At 43.3% G+C, this 17,135-nt stretch overlaps 1 protein-coding gene across 4 annotated transcripts in view; it reads right to left on the reverse strand.

Moving 5' to 3' along the window:
* Positions 1 to 3,583: 3,583 nt before the first annotated feature.
* Positions 3,584 to 17,135, reverse strand: part of LOC309377364 (cytosolic beta-glucosidase-like) — a 107,480-nt gene continuing 93,928 nt past the window's right edge. For all 4 annotated transcript variants that reach the window (XM_081924552.1, XM_081924554.1, XM_081924551.1 and 1 more), the window contains exon 6: positions 3,584 to 4,020. In XM_081924552.1, coding sequence (XP_081780678.1) covers positions 3,815 to 4,020 — 206 coding nt within the window. In that variant the 3' untranslated portion in view covers positions 3,584 to 3,814. The remainder of the gene's footprint in view (positions 4,021 to 17,135) is intronic.

Below are 17,135 nucleotides of genomic sequence, written 5' to 3' on the forward strand. Positions count from 1 at the left end.
GACTTTTTATTTCTATTCTTTGTAGATCAGTTATGGCTGATGGCTGATGCAAATAAAGATTCATTAATTCATTCTGCCACAAAATAACTGACCACCACATGGCTGATGTGCTTACTGTGTTCTCCTCTAATATTGCTCTAAATATTCTCCTGTCTCCAAAACCCCATCCTGGGTTCTCTTACTTGGTGACTCCGAAGTGTTTCAGAATACTGGAAGATTCTGACGGAAAGTTTGCAACTGGCGTGTTTCGTGTTGGGATAGTACGTAATCGATGAACATAAGATCCTTGCTCATTAAACACTACTCTCTTCTGTAAAATAAGAGTATTGTTCTTTGGAAAATAATGGAAATTATACACGAGCGTGCGCATAAACTCTATTAGTAGAAACCAGGATCTGCCACGTTCTCTCTTAATTCTTCCGCCAATACAACATGTCAAAGGGAGTGAAAGAAAATCTTAATCCCAGCAGAGCACCTTGATGTACCATTTGCACAGGTAAAGGAGATGTGGAGTTTACACAAAACAGAGGAACAAAGCCAAGCAATCTTATACACTTTAGACTTCTAGCCTTTTGTGAACAGCTGCAGAATGTAAGCAGCGAACATTTTTTTAAAAGCATTTTTAAAAAATAAAAAAAATCTAAGCAATCAGCAGTGTGTATTTCCCCCCCCCCTTTTTTATCTCGGAAAGATTTAACACTTTTTAAGATTACTTTTCCTATTGTGAAAGCTCCCTTTGTATACCGAGCCTTTCAAACTCTTTTTCTCCCATTGTTGGCAGGGGAAGGTGGGATGGTGCGAGAGATCTTTTGTTGCCACAGGACTTTTTTCTTTGACTTTGCCTCTGTGAGCAGCTGGGAGGGGAGGGGTGAAGGAAGGTCCTTTCTCAGGTGCACAAGGCTTTCCTCTGAGCTTTCAGCCCAGCCCTCAGCACCGTACCCACCCTATCCTAAAAAGCAAGTCTGTGGCCTTTACTGCACAAATCTCACCACTCTGCTCACAGACCCAATGCCTTCTTTTTCCAGGCTAACCGCTGACATGAGGACGTGGCGCTGCAGTTATTCTGCAATTGCTGTGAACCAAGTTCTGATCAAAATGACATTTGCTTGAGAGCAACTTAAATAGCTCCCAGGCAGTATATTCACGCTCTCCTTGTTGCTCCCTCGCAATGAGGCACTTAACAAAAGCATTAGCTCTGAACAGAACTCATTTGCTAGCAATTTGTACTAGCGAGGCCTCGGGAGGTACACCTCTGAGGCCCGGTTTGTTCCTTTTCTCTACCTTATTCCTTAGAGGCAAACATATGCTTCTCGCACCTTCCGATTCTTAACTATTTAATGTGGCATTGTCGGGGAGGTATATATTCTGTCTTCCTGCAGGAGCGCAGGGAAAGTAGTGCAGAAGTCAGCTTCCTAAGAACCTCTGCTTGCTTGCTTGCTTGCTTGCTTGCTTGCTTGCTTGCTTGCTTGCTTGCTTGCTTTTTTTTAACTCCAGCATGTTTCCAGCCCTTGTGTCTGGCAAAAAATATGCTTGTAACCGAGTGCTGAAATCTCAGAAATCTGAATTTTTGCTAACTAGGAACGGTTTCCAGAGGTTGGGCTGAGGTTTCAGTGTTCCACATGCCTCCTTGCCCCTACGCATGGTCAATGAAATCACAGTAAGATGCAAAATGTATGGTTTTTTTTTTTAATCTGCAAAACAGATTATGTGAATTCAAGAAATTCTGCAAAACTGCATTATATAGCTCACAGAATTCATTTTTTGGGGAGGAAACTGGATCATTTGGGGTTAGGAACGAGTTAATATGTCCATCTTGGGTTTTCTTGGTTTCTCACTTTTCCAGTTCAGTTCAGTTCTCCACAATTCCATTGGAGTTTGCGATTTCTTTTTTTTAAAAGCCTCACAAAAACTCACCAGTATTTTAGCGCAAATTTCTCCTAATATACACATTTTTCTAAGTTATTTTCACTAATATATGCATTTTTGTGTACATAATTTGTTTAAACTGATTTATAAAACAGATTTTATATACATATAATGTTTTAATTCTACCAATATTTAGTTGAATCCGTGACCTGGGAGAGGAGAGGGTGGAAGAGGATTGGAAGAAATTCAAGATTTATTTACAAAAATACTGTAATTTGATTGAATGTTAAGCAGGATGCTAGATCATAAATAATTGAGCACCACTAAACTAGATGGATTTAGGATGATAAGTGAGATTGAGAAAACAAACCTTTCGGAGAATTATTGGATTAGAAATAAATATATGGGACATAAGAATGTAAACATGATGACAAATTGCTGGTAAAAATTTATAATGATGAAAGTGGGAGCGGGAGATGTGAGGGAGTCCAAAGAAGTTGTGAAACTATGTTATGACATATGTTATATTGTTTATTATTTATGCATATGTATCTAAAACCTCAATAAATATTTATTAAAAAAAATATTTAGTTGAATTTTAATCTGTAGGCTGCCTTTAGTCTCATCGGGGAAAAAGGTGACATATGAATAAATTTTATTATTATTATTATTATTATTATTATTATTATTATTATTAGGCTGGAGAACTGTACCGCAAAATTCAAAGCTGTGCGAATTTCAAAGGATGGTTGATTTGGTTCATGTACTCTTTCAGAAAATATTAATTAAGTAGGTTTGCCTTTAAATTTAAACTAAATCAAATTTCCCCCCAACCCCTAGCTTGAGCAAAGATTTGTTTTTTAAAGAGTTTTCTTCATATAGCACCCGTTTAATTTACATGGACAAGTTGCTTGCTTTTGCCTATTGAATTTCTGCCCAGTGCAAGAGGCCAGGAAGCTCTCTCCATTCAGGAAAATGCAGACCACTTAATAGGATGTTTCACTGGTAAAGCCTTAGTTAGCTTATCTTAGTACCAGAACCTATAACAGACAAATACATACAGTAATTCTGTAGTTCTGAAAAAGTGTGCTCTTCAGGAATCTGGCTGTGTATAAGTAGACAGATACTGAACAGTCCTCCAAATGTGCTTCCTCTATGTCAGACAAACAGATGGTCAAGAAAATGAATAAGCATCAAACTATCCCATTCATTGTAAAAGGAGAGGAAAGAGTAGCTCATTTCTGTGTGTTTCTAATGCAGCTACTTTGGCTGCGACTCCCAGACATGTGTCCACTTGATAGCAACCCAACATTGCTGTATAATATATGACATCTGGGGGACACGGGTGGCGCTGTGGGTTAAACCACAGAGCCTAGGACTTGCCGATCAGAAGGTCGGCGGTTCGAATCCCCGCAATGACGGGGTGAGCTCCTGTTGCTCGGTCCCTGCTCCTGCCAACCTAGCAGTTCGAAAGCACGTCAAAGTGCAAGTAGATAAATAGGTAAATACCTTCCAGCAGGAAGGTAAACGGCGATTCCGTGCACTGTTCTGCTGGCCACATGACCCGGAAGCTGTACGCCAGCTCCCTTGGCCAATAAAGCGAGATGAGCGCCGCAACCCCTAATGGTCGGGCGTCCCTTTACCTTTAATATATGACATCACTCTCTGAATCCCTTAAGTCAAAAGTATTTTAAACATTACAGAAAATGTTAATATATTTTATTTATTTATTTTATTTGTATTTATTTTGTATTTATTTATTTTAAATTCAAACTTTCAAACTTTATAGGTTCACTTCCCCTTTCTGCATAGTTATTGCTCTGATTTCTGCTTCTGCTTTTTGAGAAATAGTTATTGAAAATCAAAATTCAGCTTGGTTTATTTTTGACAATTTCACGGCATGTGCCTCTCTTGCAAGTGGCCAACGTTTATTATTAACAGACAGTTGTCAACCATGTGATTTCATCAGTCCATTGTTGGCAATAACTTTGGCGTATTCAATGGCCGATTTGTAAGGAGCTCGAGGGAGAGCCGGATTTTCGAAGTCCACATGGAAGAGTCCAAAGCGAGATCTGTATCCGCAGGTCCACTCAAAGTTGTCCAAAAGGGACCACACAAAGTAGCCTTTCAGTTGGACGCCATCAACGTAGATTGCTGATATGGGGAAAAAAAGGGAAGAAACCATATTTATAGATTCCATTCAAATCCACAGAACTCAAGGGGGTGTGTATAAACCCACAAATCCAGGTATTGACCAGACACCTCTGAAGCTTAGGGGTGGATCTATACAGCTATAAAAAAACGCTATGAAACGCTATGAAAAGAAACGTTATAAAAGCTCACAATGGAAATTTGCATAACATATATGTAGGCCTGAACCATTTGCTAGTTCCCAAAACTTTACGTATCCTGTCAACAGTATGAGTCAGGCCCCCATACACTGCAGTTTTACGCACACAGAAACTATGCAAGTGTTATCTGGTAGAGCATTATCCCATTTCTTCCTCCAACTGGTTTGCAACTGTTTGCGTGTCGAGGTCCCCAAGCCACCCCAATAACTCACACATCACACATCAAATTTTGTTTAAGGTTTTTGGCATGATTTTGGCCGCAACTTTATTTAAATACACACATGTGAGTGGTTGCTTAGGCATTGGTTACAACTATCTGTCCTTGCCCCAGGGACAGAACTGACTTCCAGGTTCCAGCGGAAGCCAGTCAGGGAAAACAATATTGGGGAGAAATGAAGCTGGGCATCAGTCCCTCACTTCTCACCCGCATGCTCCCAGGGGCTTGCACAGCCCAAGCCCGATGCCAGGGACTAGGACGAAAGGATGGCAAGCCCCTAGATTCCTTTAGCGGAATTCCCTTTCCGCACCACCATTGGAGGGGTAGGCACTTACCCCTACACCAACCAATTTTAACCAATGCCTAACCGTCAACCTTACAAGTTGTGATGATTTGCTACGCAGTAGGCAAAAACCAAATGACACCAGCCAATCAGCCAAATGGACAAAATTCCTACCAGGCCCCTGCCCCCAAAGCAGGCAACCCCATGACAGGCAATGTCAAATGCAATGTCAAATGCAAATAACCCCCTCAATTCAGGGAGGGTGGGCGGGTGATCCAGTGCAAGCAGCCCAAGAGGACGCCCAAAGCTGGGCGTCCAGCATTTAAAACCTCTGACCCCTCCTCCAAATTGGCAACAAGGAAATCTTCCCGGAGACTCAATTTACCCAATCACTGCCTGAATCCCCTCCAAACATCCGCACAGTAACAGTGAGGTGGCCTGCAGGCCCCAACCGCAACACGTGCTCTCTGTTAGGAAGAACACGTTTTGTCCAAATTGACTGTGTATGATGATTTTTTAAAAAATAATAATAATAAATGACCTGATTTTCTATGTTCTTGGAAATATAATTGTGCATCTTGATAGTTCCACACTAAGAAAGCATCGTGGCAACATGTTCAGATGGAGCAAGTCAATGTGTGGGAATCACTGTGTGTCCTGATACTCCTACAAAGGAAAGCCCCTCCCCCCCCCCAAAAAATGTGATGGTTTTAAGCCTCCTCTGCTTTCACAGCAAACTCAAAGGTGCAGAAATGTGTCTTTACTATTTGTCACCCATGCACACGCGAAATATTTAGGCAGAGAATTGCCTAGGTAGCGTCTAATATAGCATGTGAAGAACACAGCCCTCTGACATTATTAGACAATAAGCCATTGAGGACGCTACTGTATAATCTGTCTGCATACCATAGACAAAATAGAAGAGGAAACCTGGCCACGTGACTTGTCAGCTTGATTTATGAGGTACCTAAATCTTGGGGGAAACAATCTTTTGTGTATTAAACCTCTGCTCAAAACAGTGCTGCGTACAAAGATAACTGAGGACGACAGGCGTGGCTCTTGGTTCACTGAAGCTGGAACAAATGTGATAACGGACGCTGTTCACACACATCTACTGGTTTCTTTTATTTGGGGGGGAGACTTTAAACTATTATAAGAAGAGGTGCTAAGAAAGACACCTATAATGTAAAGGTGAGGCACAAAATAATAATATCCACAGTGAACTTTTGATGTACTGCTTCCTTGGTGATAGGACGTTTGCTAAACATGGTGACTCCATGCCGATACTTTGATTAGAAAACACGTCAGGAGCTCATTATTTCCAAGCCGTGGGCAAGATTTCCCAACATCCTCAGTTAAATTGCGCACTGCTGCCATGCTGCACCAACTATTCAACTCATTTTCTCCCATTCTTCTTTTTTTGGGGGGGGGGGTATAAGAGGAAGACTCTTAGCTAAGTTTTGCCCTGGAAACAGACTATTCTAATTTTAAAATACAGAGGTCTCTTATCTCTGGAGAATGGGGGCTAGTTCAAACTTCCCTCGGCTTGTAGAGCACAAAGCCAGAATAGTGTCGTGCTGCCCAGGTGATCTTCAGGCAGAGGAGATACATTCACACAGATGGCTTGTGGTACAGTGGTACCTTGGGATAAGAACTTAATTCATTCTGGAGGTCCGTTCTTAACCTGAAACTGTTCTTAACCTGAAGCACCACTTTAGCTAATGGGGCCTCCTGCTGCCGCCGCACCGCCAGAACACGATTTCTTTTCTCATCCTGAAGAAAAGTTCTTAACCCGAGGTACTATTTCTGGGTTAGCAGAGTCTGTAACCTGAAGCGTCTGTAACCTGAAGCATCTGTAACCCGAGATACTTGTATAGGGGTTATGGAGGAGAAGTGCCCTTGGCTCTATAGGGGAAAGAGTCCACACTCCTTTAGGGGATAGAATACACACTCCTTCCTTCAATTTAGTGTGAACACCACAGACACCAAAGGGTGTTAAACTACTGTTAAATTGGATGCGCAGACAAGGTTTCTGAGGCTGGATTCCTAGGCTGAAGCTGCTCAAATAACCTTGTCACATTTCATTTCATTTTTTTCTCTCCCTCATTGGCCCAGAATAATCTTCATGCATTTCCCAAACACATACGTTTCTTCCGCTCAGTATTTCATGCTTCGGGTTTTCTTTCTTTTTTTATGCCAAATGCTGAATTATTGCAATAGCACTTCCATATCCACACAGCACCTCAAAGAATATATGCAGTATGTTGTTGATGATGATGATGTTGAAGGAGGAGGAGGAGGAAAGAATTTCAAAGTGGCCTGATAACAAGTTTCTAGGATCATTATCGAACCCAAGTTCATTTTTTTGTGAGGAAAATTAGTCATATAATGGTGAGGAAATGGTAAACCACATGCATACATGCCATAGTTAGTGTGTGTGTTTGTGTGTGACTAAGAGGGGGCAGGGAAATGGTACTACGTAAAATTCAATCTGCACAACAAACTTGCACCTCTTTGATAAAGTTCATGAAAACTAAGAAGCTGAGTGCAGACAGGGAAAGATCACAGGACCATTAGGTCCAGTCACAGACGACTCTGGGGTTGCGGCTCTCATCTCGCTTTACTGGCCGAGGGAGCCGGCGTACAGCTTCCAGGTCATGTGGGCAGCAGGACTAAGCTGCTTCTGGCGAACTAGAGCAGCGCACAGAAACACCGTTTACCTTCCTACCAGAGCGATACCTATTTATCTACTTGCACTTTGACATGCTTTCGAACTGCTAGGTTGGCAGGAGCAGGGACCGAGCAACAGGAGCTCACCCCATAGTGGGGATTCAAACCACCGACCTTCTGATTGGCAAGTCCTAGGCTGTGTGGTTTAACCCACAGCGCCACCCCCGTCCCTTCTAGATGTGCATACAGAAGTCCTATTAGGTTCAATGCAAGTGTATACTGTACTGGATTCCAGCCTAAAACAGCTAAACTAAAAATATTTGAAAGGCCTGGCATGATTTGCCTGGCAGCAAAAAAAAGGTAGCAGTGAAGGCATCACCTGAACTTCCTTGGGGAAAGTGTTCCACAAACAAGGAACAACCGCTAAAAATGTCCTCCCTCTGGTCAGCCCCTGCCTCACCTCTGCTTAAAGAGAATCAGCAGATGACCTCAGAATATGAGCAGGTCAGGTTGGGAGCAGATGTTCATTCAGATACCTTGAAATGAGCTCAGAAGTAGAAAGGAAGCCAGTCAAACTCTTTCAACATCCGTGTGATGGGTTCCCAACCACTAGTCCTACCTAAAATTCTGGCAGCTGCATTCTGTACTAACTGTGGTTTTCACGCTGTCTTTGAGGACAGCTCAATATACAGTGATTAAACCATGTTCTCCTCATGTATGTATGAAAAGCAGATTGTATGGAAACTGCATCACCTTATCAACAAAGGTCTGTATAATTAAAGCCATGGTTTTCCCAGTAGTGATGTATGGAAGTGAGAGCTGAACCATAAAGAAGGCTGATCACCGAAGAATTGATGCTTTTGAATTCTGGTGCTGGAGAAGACTCTTGAGAGTCCCATGGGCTGCAAGAAGATCAAACCTCTCCATTCTGAAGGAAATCAGCCCTGAGTGCTGACTGGAAGGACAGATCCTGAAGCTGAGGCTCCAATACTTTGGCCACCTCATGAGAAGAGAAGACTCCCTGGAAAAGACCCTGATGTTGGGAAAGATGGAGGGCACAAGGAGAAGGGGACGTCAGAGGACGAGATGGTTGGACAGTGTTCTTGAAGCTACCAGCATGAGTTTGACCAAAATGCGGGAGGCAGTGGAGGGCAGGAGTGCCTGGCGTGCTCTGGTCCTGGGGGTCACAAAGAGTCGGACACGACTAAACGACTAAACAACAACAACATGGAAACTGCTGGTGCAAACCCAGCCCTAGATATATCATATATCTGAATTAGGAGGCAAGAACCCAAAAGCACTTTACCAGCAACAACATGCACTCCAGATAGGAGATAGTGTATCTACAAAGGAGAACTGTCGCATATGAAGCAAACCTTATTCACAGTTCCTATGGTGCCCAAGTACTTTGGTGACAGCCACATTATTAATTAGCATAGATCTATTTACACCCATTATGCCATTAATCACTGTATCAGGAAGGTCGTCTAATTAATTAACCGCCATGGGTGGCCACAACAGCTGAAAGAACCATTTCAGGTATATGGCAGAGTACATCATTTGTCTTGTCTTCTACGGCACCCATCTCTTTCTTGCCGGGTCTCCTCTGCATACTTTTCTTTCCTTGATCTCTCTGTTAGCTTTGATACCACGGGACACTCACTCCCCGCAAGGTCTTTTCATTCTGGGAATGTTATGACATCAATTTACTGGGGCTTCACATCACACTGACAGCTCGTTCGGTTCTTTTATTGAAATATCTTCTTCTCTCCCACTGACCAGTGGCATTTTCTAAGGTTTTGCCATTAATCCCTTGCTTTCTGCTTATAATGCCACAAACAGTAGTCTCCAGGCTAGCCTCATTAGACCATATATTTTCCATTTCTGCATATGTTTTACTTCCCAGTTCTGGCACCCTTTACCTCTTGTCCCTCTTCTGGTGGACTGGAGTCTTGATAGACAACTCCATCAGTGGGTCACCACCCTACAGCTGGGAGCAGGTGGGGGAGAGCAAAGACCTTGCCATTGGCCAGCAGAGACAAATTATATTTTATACTTCCTAGATTAGCTGATGGGGTAGGAGGATGTTCTGGAGAAGAACAGGATATATAACCAGCAGTACTTGTTGTTATCAGAGGAGGAAGGACTTATAAATTTGGCTTGGCTATGGTTGCTAGAGGGACACGGGTGGCGCTGTGGGTTAAACCACAGAGACAAGGACTTGCCGATCAGAAGGTCGGCGGTTTGAATCCCCATGATGGGGTGAGCGCCCGTTGCTCGGTCCCAGCTCCTGCCAACCTAGCAGTTCAAAAGCACGTCAAAGTGCAAGTAGATAAATAGGTACCGCTCCGACGGGAAGGTAAACGGTGTTTCTGTGCGCTGCTCTGGTTCGCCAGAAGTGGCTTAGTCATGCTGGCCACATGACCCGGAAGCTGTACGCCAGCTCCCTCAGCCAATAAAGTGAGATGAGCACCGCAACCCCAGAGTTGGTCACGACTGGACCTAATGGTCAGGGGTCCCTTTACCTTATGGTTGCTAGGCATGCCCACTAGCTTAGATAACTTTTTAATAATTAAATTAATGGAGGTTAGATCTTCCAATGGCTATTGGTCATAATAGAAATGCTTTATTCATTTATATACTACCTTCCATGTACATGGTGCTTTACAAAAGAAGGAGAAGGGAGATTGCTGCTTCAAGAGGTTTACAGTCTAGATGACTACAGAGGAGACAACAGAAGAAAAATGGGGGCAGGACTAAACTGGAGAGGAATACGATTTCAATCATTGCAAGTACGGTGCCTTCAACTTAGTTGCAGCAGGGTATGGCAAGTAGACTTCTTCAGGGCAAATACACACTCCCAAGCTACCGAAGTAGAATACCCTCAAAATAAAAAACACTGAAACAGCATCAAACAGTATCACAAAATTATCAAAAGCAAGAACAAGAGGAACACTGGCATAAGCATAAAGCAGCAGAACCCTTAAAAAATATTAATATTGGAGGCATACAAATTAATCTAAGCTGAAGGCTCATCTAAACAAAATGCCCTTCACCAATCTTCTTTCGGAAGACTGGGGGAGAGGAAGATAAATTAGCCTCTCAAGATGTTTCAGGGTTTGGACACCATCACGGAGAATGCCATCTTCCACATAACGATAACTGCACCTCAGAGATCCACAGACTTGGTGGAGATCCTCCTTAGCTGATTTTAAGGGACAGACAAGATAACTAAATGCAGCCTCTGTACCTCTGAATAGCAGTTGTCGGGGACAAATGAGAGGACAGGACTGTGGCCTTCATTCCCTCTGCTGAGCTTTCCAGAGCTTCTCTCTGTTCACGGTTGGAAACAAAATGAGGGACTAAGTGGATCTTTAAAGGTAAAGGGACCCCTGACCATTAGGTCCAGTTGTGGCAGACTCTGGGGTTGTGGCGCTCATCTTGCTTTATTGGCTGAGGGAGCCAGCGTACAGCTTCCGGGTCATGTGGCCAGCATGACTAAGCTGCTTCTGGAAAACCAGAGCAGCACACGGAAACACCGTTTACCTTCCCGCCGGAACAATACCTATTTATCTATTTGCACTCTGACGTGCTTTCGAACTGCTAGGTTGGCAGGAGCAGGGACTGAGCAACGGGAGCTCACCCTGTCGAGTGGATTCGAACCACCAACCTTCTGATCAGTAAGTCCTAGGCTCTGTGGTTTAACCCACAGTGCCACCCACGTCCTGCGCCACTTAAAATACTATTAAAACAAACTAACAACGTAGTACTCCGCAATATTCAACCTATGTCCCATATCTTTTACAATAAAACAACGCTCTGCTTATTTTCCTTCTCTTCCTATCATTGACAGACTTTTTCCTAATACAGTGGTACCTTGGTACTGGAACGGCTTGGCTCTGGAACAAATCAGCTCCCAAACACCGCAAACCCTGAGGGAAGTATTCCAGTTTTTGAACGTTTCTCGGAAGCCTAACGTCAGACATGGCTTCCACATGAGTGCAGGAAGCTCCTGCAGCCAATCGGAAGCTGCGCCATGGTTTTCGAACAGTTTTGGGAGTCGAACAGACTCCCGGAACAGATTAAGTTCGAGAACCAAGGTACCACTTTAATTAAAAACTCATACAAGCAAATGAAATCTTGTTTCCTTCTTTTCTTTTGCACTTCAGATGCTAGATTGAAAAGAACACTTTTACAGTAACAACAAGAAAACTCCACGGACAATGACAAACCTAGACAGCATCTTAAAAAGCAGAGACATCACCTTGCCAACAAGGGTCCATATAGTTAAAGCTATGGTTTTTCCAGCTGTGAAGTATGGAAGTGAGAGCTGGACTGGAAGGACAGATCCTGAAGCTGAGGCTCCAATACTTTGGCCACCTCATGAGAAGAGAAGACTCCCTGGAAAAGACCCTAATGTTGGGAAAGATTGAGGGCACATGGAGAAGTGGACGACAGAGGACGAGGTGGTTAGACAGTGTTCTCGAATCTACCAGCATGAGTTTGACCAAACTGCGGGAGGCAGTGGAAGACAGGAGTGCCTGGCGTGCTCTGGTCCATGGGGTCACAAAGAGTTGGACACGACTAAACGACTAAACAACAACAACAACAACAGTAACAACATGGAGGATCCATGTGGAATCCTGGTGGCCACTGGCCTAGTTTATACACTTGGAACTGCTCAGATGCTCTTTCTATGTGTGGCTGCTTCTGTTTTGTGATAATAGCGGGGGGGGGGAATCCTGAAGCAATCACACAAATCACAACAGACCCCCATACAGGCCTCATGTGAAAACACTTGAGTCGGGCAATCTGCACCTCCCTGTGATTCCTACCATTTGTAAGCCATCCACAGGCAACAATATGAGTGTTGCTTGCAGATCATCTGAACTGGACCCATGTCCATGTTGTTTGTCGCAGGGTTTGCTCTGCCATTTGGAAACTGCACCCTGGAACAAATTGCGAGCTGTCTGAAACTGCTGTAGGTTCAAAATGTCAAGACTGATTTACATTTTGAGTTTTCCGGTGGCTGGTAATCTCAGCTACAGGTGAAGACAGACAGAAACTAAAATATACGAGTATCAATAAAGAGGATTAAGGGTAAATACTAGGGATTTCTTATGAGTGGCATTTTGCAAGCATTGTTCACGAACTGACACCTTTATAGTGCCCACTGTCGAGGAAGAAACAAACAGAAGATTTGTGAGCATGGAAACAGCAATTTCCAATGAAGAAGTCAGCATATTTAATAAGGAAACCGGGGAGGGGGGGAAACATCAGTTGCAATTCAACACACATGTTTATTAGACTTCTCTTGCTTTCATCTGCTCAGGGGTTTAACTAGCAATAAATTAAAGTGCTGCAGACATCCTTGCTTGCTGCTGCAGTTGTGAACATTTTGGGTTCACGTGTTTCCATGGTTGATAGTCTTCTTTCAGTGGTGGAGGAGCATGTACCCACCACCCACATATCATTAACTGGGGATGTGGAGACTTCACATGCGCTCAGTTCACATGCTCTTTCTTCCCCGTGAGTGAGGAGCTTGCATGTAGAAAGCTACCTAAAGTGTTTTTTTCCCTAAGCAACCATGTGCTGTCTCAAGTGCACAACTGTGGAAACAAAACGTAGACTGAACCAATTGTTTTGCAGAGGACAGTCATAGCTGTTTCCATTGAATTTTTTTGTGTTACAAAACAACCATCATCTTCACTTTCAATTCATAAAGTCCTTTTCACAGTTTGTTTACATTTAGGGAAAAACACTTTTGTCATAGACATCTTACAGTTGCGGGAGAGAGGAGAGGATTGTTCTTTTGTTCTGTTGCTAATAATAATAATAATAATACAGTGGTACCTCGCAAGACGAAATTAATTCGTTCTGCAAGTTTTTTCATCTTGCGAATTTTTCGTCTTGCGAAGGACGGATTCAAAAACCTCAAAAAAGCCTTCAAAAACCTCAAAAAAGGCTACAACAGCGCGTGCTATGAGTTGCTCCTCGAAGTCAAGTCGCAACTGCACCTCTTCAAGCAATGCACCCTGGGTATTAACGGTTTTAAGAAAAAGGAAACAAACTTGCAAGACGTCTTGCGAAGCAACTCAAAAAACGAAAAACTCTTTCGTCTTGCGAGTTTTTCGTCTTACGAGGCATTCGTCTTGCGAGGTACCACTGTAATAATAATAATAATAATAATAATAATAATAATAATAATAATATATTATTTATACCCCGCCCATCTGGCTGGTCTTCCCCAGCCACTCTGGGCTGCTTCCAACAAAATATTAAAATACAGTAATGCATCAAACATTAAAAGCCTAGTGTTAGTGTAGTGGTTTGTGTCAGTATCATGTGGGTAGGTCCTTTATTTATATGCTTACTTACTTACTGATATTGTGAGAGATTGCAGGGTCCAGAGCTTGCTTGGGTGTGTTCATTTAATTGCAGTGTGGCTTGTTTGTACAGGTTATTGCATCACGTTAGCCATATTGATCCTCCTTTGCTTGTCCCAGTGCTAGTTTAAGTTTGTTGGTTGACTTTAAGAAACATCAGTCATAGAAAAGAGAGTCTGTCTAAACACCTGACTAAGTCTACTCTAGGCCATTGCACATTGAAGACATAAGCATGGCCTGTTTGCATCTCTTGATATGGACTACAAAATCTGGAGGCTTTGTATATGCAATGCAAGGGAGGAAGCGATGAGTTTGCCAACTAAATCTATAGGCTTCCCCCCACCCCTGTCGTTTGCCATAGCTATGACAATGACCCTATCCATACATTCTCCAAAATGTCTGCTGCCCAAAGGACAGGCAGGACAACAGAATGATGCCTCCCCACACTATCTGCAGTTCTGCCTCACCTCTGTTTAGAGGTGGAACGGTATGCAGCAATTTTTTGTGTCCTTCCCTCTCTTGTGACTCCAATGAGCACAGATCATGCCTCTTTCAGTGTATGTGTGTGGCAATCCATGCACCTTCCTGGAATGCAGATGTTGCATGGCTCATCAACATGGGGAAGTGAAGAGGCACAGAGAGTCATCCTGCTCTTCCTCTACACGTTCAGTCTATTCACCTGGTGGAAGGTGTGAATAACACATGATCAAGGCTAACCACTCTTCCAGGATTCACAACATTCATAACTTTCAGATGTGGCTGAGGCAGTCCTAGCCAACACAAAGCTACATATCCACAATCAAGGGAATAGTGAGGTTGCTACATCAGAAGTCAAGACAGGGGCCATCTGTCCGATGCCCCAAGGCACCCACAATGTTGAGAGTGTGGTGACGTCACTGCACCATTGGCAAAGCTAATGAGCTGGGCATAACACTGCTGGAGAAATTGAGTCTGGGTCCATCTTGATTGGGATCGAGTTCTGTCTCATCAATGCTGACTACTAGGGCTGGGTGATAGATCAATACAGTGTATCATTCATATCATATCGGTTTCATTGTTTTTGAGCTGGCAATATATCACGAATCATGATGTGTATTAGGGCTGAGTGATATATTGTCCAAAACCAGTTTCAAGTCCATATCATGATACTGGCTTCATAATTTTTGACCTGGTGATATACAATGGTACCTCTAGTTACAAACTTAATTCGTTCAGGAGGTCCATTCTTAACCTGAAATTGTTCTTAACTAGAGGTGTGCTTTCGCTAATGGGGCCTCTTGCTGCCGCTGCGCCACTAGCACACGATTTCCATTCTCTCAAGGTAACTCTTCCAGGTTAGCAGAGTTTGTAACCTGAGGCATTTATAACCCGAGGTGTTTGTAACTCGAGGTACCACTGCATTGTGAATCATGATAGTGAGTGCGCTATGCAAAAATCACAATGTGGGGAAAACTGTGAAGCCAGCCAGTGCTTCTACATAACTGCATCTTTATTTTAGAAATTATGATATATTGGTATATTGTGATGTATAGCTGGGGACAGATCACAAAGTTGAACACTAGATCTCACCTAGCCTCCCTATTCACCTCTACATACTTTCATCCTTATTTCAGACATTGTGATATATCGGTATATCACAATATTTAGCTGGTGATATATCACGATGTTCAAAAGCAGATATTGCCCCGCCCTCCTGACTACAAAGATCTCACTCCAGACCACATGGAGAAAACATATTCCCTGGTTAGCTTCCCCTCTGTGGATGCCACTGTGTGAGGCAGTTTTTCATGCATATATCTCACATGAAAATTTGTCATTTGTCTAATTCCATTCTAGAGCAAATAAAAAGAGCTGTCAAACTGAAGGCACCAAAGCCACTCTTGCTGTCTACCAACAACATCCAAGTCTATGCCTTTTAATTAAAAGAAATGCTCTCAGGCTTGGCATATTCTGCAAACTGCAGATCAATACTTATTCAGAAAACAAGACTCCTCGTATGCTGTGAATTGAAAATTATGAAATATGTCTTCTCTTTCAGAACTTTTGGGACTAAAGCGTTATTGTATACAGAATCTCTCTTGCTGCCAAGAGGGGAAAATAGACAAACTGCGTAAGACTAAAAAGATCGAGAATACAGGTAAATGATATCTATTGATTTAAATACAGGCTTGTTAATCAAGAGAATGAAACACATTCTCCTGTAACGTTTTTCACTATAATGAAGCATAATAAGCTATAATAGCCAATTCCCAACGGATTCCATAGGAAGGCAGGAAACTGCCTTACGCTGTGTTGGAACAGAGAGTGGCAGCAGATCATTTGCAGGAGTTCCTGGAGGAAATGGAATATCTGTATCTGCCTGGCTTCAGGTGGGGTTTGGGACTAAATCAGCCTCGGTCTCCCTGATGGAAGACCTGTATTAAGAGTAGGACAGGGGGTGCATCTCCAGTTCTGCTTCTTGATCTGCTGGCAGCTTTTGATGCCATGGGCCCAGCAGTCTTCTTGACTGGATCTATGGGATGAGTATTGGAGGCACAGTTGGACAGTAGCTTCATCCCTAACTGCAGGAACATTTCCAGAGTGCAAGGGACTGTGTATCTGGCCCTATTTCCTATTTCTATTTCTCTTTAACATCTATGTCAGGAGAGGCAGACCATGGTCTGGAACACTGTCTGTATTTAGATGTGGAATGGATGAGGGATAACAAACTGAACCCTGGGAAGATGGAGGCACTGTAGGTGAGTGGCTCCAGTGTCTAGGAGATTGGCCGTCTGCCTGTCCTGGATTGCAGACCCTCCAATGTCCTTATTTTCCAGAGACAATCCCGGATTTACAAAAGCTGTCCTGGTTTCTGATTTGTTCCTGGAATGTCCCACTTTTCTTTAAAGGTAAAGGGACCCCTGACCATTTAGGTCCAGTCGTGACCGACTCTGGGGTTGCGGCGCTCATCTCGCTTTATTGGCCAAGGGAGCCGGCGTACAGCTTCTGGGTCATGTGGCCAGCATGACTAAGCTGCTTCTGGCCAACCAGAGCAGCGCACAGAAACACCGTTTACCTTCCTGCCAGAGTGGTACCTATTTATATACTTGCACTTTGATGTGCTTTCGAACTACTAGGTTGGCAGGAGCAGGAGACTCAACAGGAGCTCACCCCGTTGCGGGGATTCGGACCGCCAACCTTCTGATCGGCAAGTCCTAGGCTCTGTAGTTTAACCCACAGCGCCACCCACGACCCCCACTTTTCTTTAGGATGTCCCTATTTTCATTGGAGAAATGCTGGAGGGTATGGAGTTATGCGACCCCCAAGCCAAGGAGATAAGCAACTATACAACCTTTAGAAGACATATGAAGGCAGCCTTGGTA

The sequence above is a fragment of the Podarcis melisellensis genome, assembly GCF_964234715.1.
Source record: "Podarcis melisellensis genome assembly, chromosome: 9".
Lineage (NCBI taxonomy): Eukaryota > Metazoa > Chordata > Lepidosauria > Squamata > Lacertidae > Podarcis > Podarcis melisellensis.